Here is a 10301-nt window from a genome sequence, read left to right as displayed (position 1 = left end):
CCCGATCTCATATAGAAATGATAAACAAAGCAATAAGAAGTAAAAATGGGGAAAACAGAGCGGTAACTCATGAGATGACTGGCCGGGTCGTCACAACAAAATACTAATATTTCCTAATGATAAAGCTGGGGCTGCCGAACCATCTACTTGATAAACATTGATTTCTCCTCTACTTAGTCGTTGCGTTACCTTAAACCCCTACAAATAAGTGCAGACATGATTAGTGGCTCCCGAGTCTACATACCATGACATGGTAGAAACAATAGCTAAAAGAATTTCAACGACAAGTAGATGTAAATTACATGGTTTATTATTCAGCTTGGCCAGATAACCCGGACATTGCTCCTTATGATGCCCAGGCTTCTTGCAGTGATAACACTTACCCTTAGGCTTTTTTGCACTAGCAATTGCGCCTCCAACAGAGGGTTTTTGAGTCTTTTTCTTCTTCTGTCCGCTCTCGGCTTAGAATAAGAACCTACCTCAAAATCCAATGCCACAGGAGGAGCTTGTTGCTTGATAATAGTCTCTGCCGACTGCAACTCATTCAGCAATTTAGTAAGTGACAAATCCATTTTGTTCATATTATAATTAAGGCGAAACAGCTGAAAACTATTAGGCAGAGTCTGCATGATCATCTTCTCAACCTGCGTATCCTTATCAATGTTAGCTCCAAGGACCTCCAGTTCATTTAGAAGACTCATCATCTTCAAAACATGGTCCCTAACAGATGAACCTTCAACCATTTTGGTATTCAGAAGATCCTTCATCGCAGTCTGCTTAGCCACACGATTCTGATCTACAAACATCTCTTTGAGATTTTCCAGAATGTCATAGGCAGACTCCATAGACTGATGCTGATGTTGTAGAACATTCGACATAGATGCCAGAATGTAACATCGAGCCATCTCATCAGCCTTAACCCATTTTTGGTAAGCTTTCTGTTCATCATCCGTAGCATCATCTCCAGGTTTTTCTGGACACACCTCATCAAGAACAAATTTGTACTCTTCAGTAATTAGGACAATATCCAAGTTTCGTTTACGGACCCTCAAGTTTGTTTTGAGTAAGAATAGCAGTAACAGGATTAAAAGCAGTCATGGTTAATCTGGGAGACAATTAAATAAAAAGATCAAAATCAGTCATATTCTAACACACCACATACATATAATCCATGCACCTTGAACAACAATTTTCGATGGGAAAAATGCTATTCCTGCATATATATACATACATACATACATATATATATATATATATATATATATATATATATATATATATATATATATATATATGTAATGACAGATTATTCACTCCATGAATTTAAACAGGCCTTACTCAGATGGAGAGTAAAGTGTTAATTTAAGTTAAGTGAATATCAACATTCAATATACTAGTCCCATTGAACCAACATGCATACTCAGATGGAGAGTAAATACAAGTTATCAACAACTAGTATAACCTAGTGATTATCTATAATGAGTTTATCCAATATGGAAGAAGACCTACGTCAACGTGTGTCATTATATCACCAGAATTTGATCATGGAGTCCATAGGGAACGATCCCTATCACCACTGGATTAATACAACTTATTTTTTTTTTTGAAAAAATTCCAGAAAATTAGAAAAACGCCCAAAACACCATCTAAACGACTTCAAAAGCCCGAAAAACGGCTTACGTCATGAGCGAAGCTGATTTGTATTGATCACTGGGCCGTTTCGCTTGGAATTTTCAAATTTCAGGTCAATCGGAGTGCGTCAACATATTGACCTCCAATTTTCTGGCCAATTCGGCCAAATAGCGGCTTTTGCGTTTTCCTCGGAATAACAAAATTTTAAAATTATTCTAATCAAATGTCATCAATAATAAGTAGATATTACATGATTTTCAGAATAATCAAAATTCTCGGAACAAATATTCATGCTCAAAATAGTGCAGCTTTACAGAAAAACAATCTTTGCATGTAATTCAAAACTTGCATATTAACAAGATGCTCATTTCATGTTCATCCTAATTATCTAATTAGACGTGAGTAGGCTCTGATACTAATTGTTGGATTATGTATCGCAGCGAAACAATTACAGTATCATATTCACGTGTAAATTAAACAATTGGCACATATGGAGATTATTCGAATTACCTCTTGAAGCGTGAACAAAACATATTAATCTCGGTCTCCATTTCCAGAGTAGCAAGACCGCGACCTCAGCAAAACCTCCCACGGTATTCTACTATGTTACCAAAATAATATCCGAAAAGAGAGAATTTCGAGTGGGCGAAATTTCAAGGAAAAAAATGTGTAAAAAATCTGCATGCCCTATATCATGCATATATAGCCACATTTTTAGGGTAAAACCTTTTTCCAAACCTGTTAGGCTTTCTTCTTTCACAAAGGAAAGGTTTCTTTTATTTCCTATTATTTAGGCGCAGTAGGAACCACTGAATTTAATTAACAAGGCTCCCTATTATGGAATTAATTTCAAAACTAAAAATAATTTCTACCATAATAAATTACGAATTATTTCACTAAATATTCGTAATTGCACTCCTTAGTTAAATTTCGAAATTCTTCCATAAAACCTTATTTAACTCCTCACGTTAAGATTCAGATACTAATCAATCAAATTAAATTACTGACAATTTAATTTATTGATTACTTTCTTTAGACTTTCATTTAACTTATTTCATGTATCAGATACAAAATCCACCGCCCGAGTTTACACATGAAAACTTATAAGCTTTCAAAAGGAGTATCATCAATCTCAAAAGCCGAGACATGGATTCTATCAACTAAATATTACTTCGCTAATGTGTATCATTATTGTCCAATTTACTAGGCTTATTGACCCACAAAAGTATCTTGCCTTTTAATAAATCAAAACAATAAATGACACATACAGCTAATAATAATTATATCAAGATTAAGAGTATAAGTACATTGAATGGACTAGACAAATTATTTTATTAAATCAGTATAAAATACTTATTTCTACTTGATCCGTTCAATACATATAAAATGTACTAACACAAGAAGTCAGAATTAAACCATTTCCATAATCAAGATAAATTATATATAATCTTGTGCTACAACCATTCCAATATTTTGTCCAAATCCATCATTAGATTGTGAACATAAAATTTATGACTTATAAGAACCGATGATTTAATCTTTCGTGTATAAGATAAACTTTATATACTAAATCATCTACTATATAAGCGAATGACACACAGACAAATACATGATCTATTTAAAATAAAATTTTATTGAATTGAATAAATAAATAAACAATTATTTCATAAAGAATACTATAACAATATGCATGGTTTATAGTATTATCCTAACGGCAGGATGTTGTTGGCCATGACGGAAGAGGTTAACGAACATAGGGGTATTTTTTTAACAATTTTACTGATGACAAGGGTATTTTTGTTCGCAAAATCTAATGAAGTTAAAGATAAACTATTTATGAAAGTAGAGGATAAATCTGACCTTTTTCCCCGTAAAATTAGTGTCATGTGTGGTTTTACTTACTTTTCATGCATTCACAAGTGAGACTACAACAACAACAACAATCCAGTATAATCCCACTTAGTGGGGTGTGGGGAGGGTAGTATGTACGCAGACTATGATATAGAAGTTTGCTGATCATAGAGCATGAATAACTTCGCAAATTATATTTCATCCTAAGAAAGCCCATAATCCGTGATCTGATTGTATAAATATCGTTCGCTCGTTATATAATTGAGAAAAATATAAGACACCATCTAGCCTTACCTTGGCAAATAGCATTGGCTAACAATATGGTACACATTACTCATCCTCAATCATAATAATGTTAACACTTCCCTTGTATCCTTACAGAAAACTACAAACGTATGTACATATTTCATTATTTCTTTATCCTCTATACGCCTAAATCATATATGGTAGACCATTCCTACCTCTAAAGTAGAAGCATGAGGTACAGTTAACGCATAGGTGAGTGGTCTGCTATTCCTTCTCAGAAACTCATACCCATAATTTATAACTATTCTCCTGAATAAGCTAGATCCTTGTTTGGCTTGGACATAGTAATGCCCCAATATGTAAGCTATGCCTGCTTCTCTAGCTTCCATCAGTTCTTTCAACTCCTCGTGCGCGCCTCTGCCGATCTTTGTAGTTTCTGATATGACAAACTTCACACTTTTCTTAGCCTTGGTTAACTGTGAAGGATGTATTTCTCTAAGTTCCGACGTTCCAACCGAGTCAGATTTCACTTCGTCGTCCTCACGAAGTTGAACTCTAGATACGTGTGTTGAAGCGGTTCCAACAGCAGTCGAGTCCTCAAAATTCTTTAAATCTGCAGCATTACTATTCAACCCTGTATTTCCCGTCCGTATAAACTCAGCTATGTTACATACAAGATCATCCTGGAACTGGGAATCATCCTTGTGAGCATCACGATAACCATATCTCACGATGCACCTATAGATGCGATACTCTCCTGGGCCAATGTATCCAACACGGAACCGTTCTTCGTGTCTAACATGAGGAGTCTGGACAAATTTGACACAAACGAAAACTAAGACTTGGTGGAACGCTGGAAGATTGGTAACAAAGTGTGAGAAGATTGCTGGGATTCCGGATACAAGCTCAGTGTGTATGACGCCAATGCCACGGACTCTTACAATGCCTAGGCTAGGGCCTAAACTCAGTAGCCAGTCAACCGAGACCTTATTTTGAAGGTCAAACTCATACTTTTTCAGTGAGCCATAGTGCCAAATGCACATTACTATCATGAAAATAAAAGCCATGGCAATAGGCACCCATGCTCCTTCCAAAAATTTAATCAAAGAAGCAGAGAAATATAAAGCCTCAATTGTCCCAAAGAAGATCACAAAGCAAATTGCGAAGGAAACACTCTGGTGCCAGCACAAAACAATTACCAACGACATCAAGCAAGTGGTGACCAGCATGACAGTTATGATAGCTAAACCTGATTCCAAGAGAAAATTTTAGGGATAAGGGATATATTAGACCACTTCATAAACAAGTGGAAAACAGAATTTCTAAAGAAACGAGTATATGCAAGCACAAGAGATAGAGAATCCATAGCAAAATTAAACATGAAAACCAGTCCAAATGATTTCAACCCAAAAGAATTTTGCTATCCTTTTTGAACATGATTAAAGCCATACCTGCAGCGTTTCCCATCCTTCTGGTGTCTCTGAAACCAACAGTAACGGCCAAACATAGTAGCATTAAGGTCCAGTTAATCTCTGGGATGTAAATCTGACCATGTATTGTTGACGACGTATGCAGTATTTTGACTCTAGGGAAGCATCCCAGCGCAGAGCATTGTTTAATAATTGCAAAGGTTCCAGTGATAATGGCTTGGCTCCCCACTACTGCAGCCAGTACAGCAATCACCAGAACCGGCCATCTTATTTTTTCTGAAGCAACAGTCTTAAATGTCAATCATTAGCTGAGTTTGCCTAATCTACAATTCTCCCTGTAAAAGCCACTCTTGTAATACGTACCAGGTACTGAAACATAGAAGCCAATCTGATAATCACTCTCCATTACATGATGTCGCGATAGATAAGCAGCTTGCCCCATATACGCAAGAATAAGTGATGGATAAACTATGGAGGTAAAAGCAATCTGCAAAAATGGAACTAGTCTCTTAGACAATGTTACTGTTTCACTATGATACAAAGTGCATGAGCGGGCACAATTCACCAAAGGGACTAGGTTCGAATATCTCATTTTCTACAACCAAAAGGAGAACCTTCAAAATATAGTAACTCAACAGAATCTATCTTCAAACTGTATTTCTTCATGTCTCTAGTTCGTTGTCCTTTTCCTTTAATTACATTCTCATCAGATTATAAACTCATTGGCAGTGATACAAGTGATTATGGTACAACTGTAATAACTTCGGACTGAATAACAGCTAAGAGTCATATACATCATCACGATTCACAAGTATTTGAACTACTTATTATATTTGATACATTTCATCAAGATCAAATTCTAGTAATCATGCGAGATTGATTTGTCAAGACTTACATGTATGACTTTGCAAGGAGATCAATCAGAGATGCTTTTTTTTTTTTCAGAAGAGAAATCTTATCCACAGTTTAATTTAGGAGAAGTTTGTACTACACAGAGGAATAAAACCATATAGACTGATCCGATTTAATGATTCATGCCTCTTGACATTAAGACAGTACTGGTCTTTCAGCTTTTATGATTCATATGATTGGTGTATTTCTTTCTTTTTTAATATTATCTCATACTTTCAGTCAGATTTTGCTGTTGGAAGAACTGGACATATAAAAGGAAGGATGAACACATACCTTTATTGACAACTGTGAGAAGTGTCCGAGATCAGCAAACATTGCTTCTGAACCTGACAGAATGAAATGTCGTAGTAGGTGATCATAGTATTTAAAGAAGAGAAGCGGACAACTATCCTCTTGAGAAGACGACAAACTATACATGCCTGTTATGCACAAAAGGATTCCTCCCAAAGACATCCACCCTCTTGTTTGAGTTTTCTTTAGGAATTTGTACATGTAATAAGGAGACAGTGCTCGATACACATATGGGTTCCAGTGTATTATATTATATATGCCAATAGCACTGATACAAAGAAGCCAAGTCACGACAACAGGTGCAAACAAAAATCCAACCCTGTGGGTGCCATAATGTTGAAGGGAAAACAAGGCTATCAGTATCATACAAGCAACTGGGACTTCCACATCTGCAAAATTTTCATAATTTAGAAGAAAGTATAGCATGTCTTTTTTGGCAGAGCTAATAAGACTTCAATTTAATTCATTATCCTTAAAATGATTAGAAATAAAATAATTAGCAATGGAGACTAAACTACACTATCCTAAGATTTCTCAAATATTGGAACTCCACGAGACATAACATGCAGAGCAACGAGTACCTATCTCACTGTATAAATGCCGTTTGAATAACTCCCCATCCAGTGGGGGCAAACAACCATAACCACCACAGCAAAAAATGCAAACATTCCTGAAGCACAAAATGATTAACCTATCAATGCTCAGTTTTAACTTTTACCTCTGCAAGTTCCTTTATATTCTCCAGAGACATTTCTAATCAATGAAATTCAGTGAGTCTCAATGACAGTCACCATCCATAAATGCAAGTAATGGATGTTAGCAAAGTAAAGCCATACTTCCTCAAACTCCGAGAATCTAGAGAGAAGTTAATCTCTGCTGACTCTTGAGTCGATATTTCTCTAGAAGTTCAATATTATTAGAAGCATAATAAAATAGGTCTCCACCAATCTACTTGAGGACGTCAAGTTTTTAATTTAGTTTCTCAGCCGGCTGTCATTTGAGATCATCCAACATATACTGATCCTTCCTTTAATATAACAAACCAGATTCGGCTTGGACAAAAATTACAGTGGGGATCACTTTTGTCCACTTGGCTTCGACTGCAGCCCCATTTTATAGAGCAGAAATTCACCAGAAAAGTCCAACTTCCTCATCCACCAAAACCCAAACAGGTATCTGTTCGATTATTACATAATCACTTCTTTGTTAATAGCTCGTAATTTAATACTAGGAAGAATAGTCCTTTATGTCACCTTCTTTTCTCCTTTTATAGATTAAGATTTTCCAGACAAACACCACCATCGAATGTGTAATTAGGAAAGCCTCCCACCACAAGAATTTGATTCCAACATCCAAGCAGCTGATATTATCATGATCGAGCATTCAAAACTTTATCTTTTTGATTGGATCTTTTTGTGACAAAATATACAAGCAACAAAGCCTAGTCTAGGTATGGAACGTTTAAGCAGAATGAAGTAGAAAAAATAAGAATTTCTAGGGCCAGAATGGTCAAAACATTTTCATGACCTTTGAACAAGCCAATATAAGTGAAATATTCTGAATCGAGACCCTACCTTCAACTCCGAGTCCATATGACTTCTGAAGAGCTCTATGAAAATCATACTAGTAGTTTTTAAACTTTAATTTCAATTGTATTGTTGTCGAACCGAATCAAAACCCTTGTATTTAAACAGAATAACTGCAACTGATTTACACATGAAAATGTAACAGTTTGACCTTTAAAGGTGTGTCAAGATTCCTTTATCAAATCCAGAAGCAAGCTATCGAAGATGTTTTCAAAGACTAAAAATTTAGAAAACCACGTGCACAGTTGTCCATGATCTTTCAAATTTCTTTGGGTTCGAACACATAAAAAGCTGCATATACCAGAATGATCTCACGGAACAATATTAAGAATCTTACATTTGTGATGTTCTTTTCCCAAAGAAAGTTCAACACCAGAAACTGCTGAGAAAACTGCAGAGGAGTCGCCAAAAGAAAATAAAAGATTTTAGTAACACACACCAAACTTCCCAAATTGAGGTTGAAACGAACCAACCAGAAAGCAGTAGCATACCAGAAATAGCAGGTGTAAGAATACCATCGCCTATTACCATACTAGCTCCAATAAGAGCCAATACAAGCAGAAATCTTTGTAATACCCTGTACCTGTTGAAAATATAATTAAATAAATAGAAGTGTACCCTATCTATTGCAACACTCAAATTTGTGACCATCAATAGATAACAACAACACAGGAAAATACCATAAGTGGAGTTTGGGGAGGGTAGTGTGTACTCATATCTTACTCTTACCCGAGGGGTAGAGAGGATGTTTCTGAAAGACCCTCAGCTCAAGACAACGTAAAGAAACACTATATCAGTACCATCAATAGAAAAATCAAGAGATAATGACAGCAACATAAGAACCAGAAAATAGATGTAAAGCAATAACAATAACAAATGAATAAAGCTCGGCACAATAAAAACTTTAAGATTAAATGGTCATTCAATTCAACAATACCTCTCTAGAGTTGATTTAACTTTTGCCCCAAAAGTAGTTGGGGCATGAGTATTGATATCCTTCTTGTAATTTGACAATTCTTCATCTGCTAATTGGAAACTAGGCAATGGATTCAATTTGGCATGTCGACAAAGGAGTGAATATAAAGCAAATGTGCCTCCTTCACCATTATCATCAGCTTTAAGCACAATGAACACATACTTCAATAATGGAACCAAAGTCAATGTCCAAAATACAAACGAAAGAACACCATAGATTTCTTCATTTGTCTCCGTGTGCATAATGTCTTCATCAAAAGTACTCTTATACACATAAAGTGGAGAGGTACTTAAATCCCCATATACAACTCCTAAACTTTGATATGCTAATGTCAACACTGTCCTCCAAGATTCTTTCTGCAACACCAAAAGGTCTTGATTTAATCAGGAAATATGACCAAAGAACTGGACATTAACACGTAAAATAAGACTCACCTTTAAATGATTCTGACAAGTTCTTGTTTCAAGATCCATGATAAGTCCTTTCAAATTCGTAAAGATACCATTTCTATAGCAAAATCAACAATTTCAACAGAGGCCCATTTACATTAACGTCTCTATATATGAACCTTCTCAAGAATAGCACTTCAAGTAAATATTACAAAATGGAAATCCATATAACATGGAAAGTGAACGTAGCCGGCCTCAGGCACAATATATATATATATATATATATATAGAAAGATAGTTGTTCAACTTTTTAGAGAATGCACAAACTCGAAAAGCCGCACAGATACTGATATAAAAAGAAACTTCAAATCAGAGCATAAGACTAAAGTACTCTCCTATGAAAGTGAGACAGATAAATTATATTTTCTGAAAGAAACGAAAGAAACAAGAAAGTGATATATGTAGTTTTATATAAGTTGGTGTATGTGAACATTTCAATAGATGAGTTTGCGTTTGGGAGTTAGTTTACAGAAAACCAGCCTATTTGTTTTTCAATTTCTTAAATTCTTGCTTTTGGGTGACTTCAGTACACTTGGCCGCGGCAGAGGGCAAAAACGTTTACGTGTGTTGTTATACCAGGACAAACAAAGTATTAACTGATTCTATTGTGGATTCTTGGAACATCTTTTATTTATTTCGGTGAAGTCTGTATTTAAGCTTAATTGACTTTTTACGGCATGAATAGTTTGTCTTTAGATGAGATTTTACGCAAGTGCTTATTGGATATGCACGGATTTAGGAAAAGCAACGGTTTTAAAGCTCATGTTTACTCTATATACCCTTTAGAAGAGTGTTTAATGGACTTAGGATCGTTTGGTACGCGGACCCTATTATCTTGGGACTATAATCTTAGGATTATAATTCTTGCATTAATTTACCCTGGGATAATATAATCTCAAGTTTAATGGTATAAAGTGGGATATCTTGT

General features: G+C 35.4%; 2 protein-coding genes across 2 annotated transcripts; both read right to left on the bottom strand.

Annotated features, from left to right (window-relative positions):
- Window positions 1-314: 314 nt before the first annotated feature.
- On the bottom strand, window positions 315-1098 carry LOC107813136 (uncharacterized). The gene is made up of 2 exons (XM_016638349.2): window positions 1047-1098; window positions 315-973 (listed from the first exon to the last, which is right to left on the bottom strand). The coding sequence occupies exons 1-2, from the start codon at window positions 1096-1098 to the stop codon at window positions 315-317; spliced, it is 711 nt and encodes a 236-aa protein (XP_016493835.2).
- A 2693-nt stretch (window positions 1099-3791) lies between these two features.
- On the bottom strand, window positions 3792-9750 carry LOC107813137 (potassium transporter 6-like). Its single transcript, XM_016638352.2, has 9 exons — window positions 9359-9750; window positions 8886-9280; window positions 8440-8531; window positions 8286-8339; window positions 6491-6751; window positions 6345-6397; window positions 5523-5646; window positions 5181-5435; window positions 3792-4978 (listed from the first exon to the last, which is right to left on the bottom strand). The coding sequence occupies exons 1-9, from the start codon at window positions 9395-9397 to the stop codon at window positions 3921-3923; spliced, it is 2331 nt and encodes a 776-aa protein (XP_016493838.2). The 5' UTR covers window positions 9398-9750; the 3' UTR covers window positions 3792-3920.
- Window positions 9751-10301: the final 551 nt, after the last annotated feature.

This window comes from Nicotiana tabacum, chromosome 16, assembly GCF_000715075.1.
Source record: "Nicotiana tabacum cultivar K326 chromosome 16, ASM71507v2, whole genome shotgun sequence".
Lineage (NCBI taxonomy): Eukaryota > Viridiplantae > Streptophyta > Magnoliopsida > Solanales > Solanaceae > Nicotiana > Nicotiana tabacum.
This window is presented reverse-complemented; position numbering and strand designations above follow the sequence as displayed.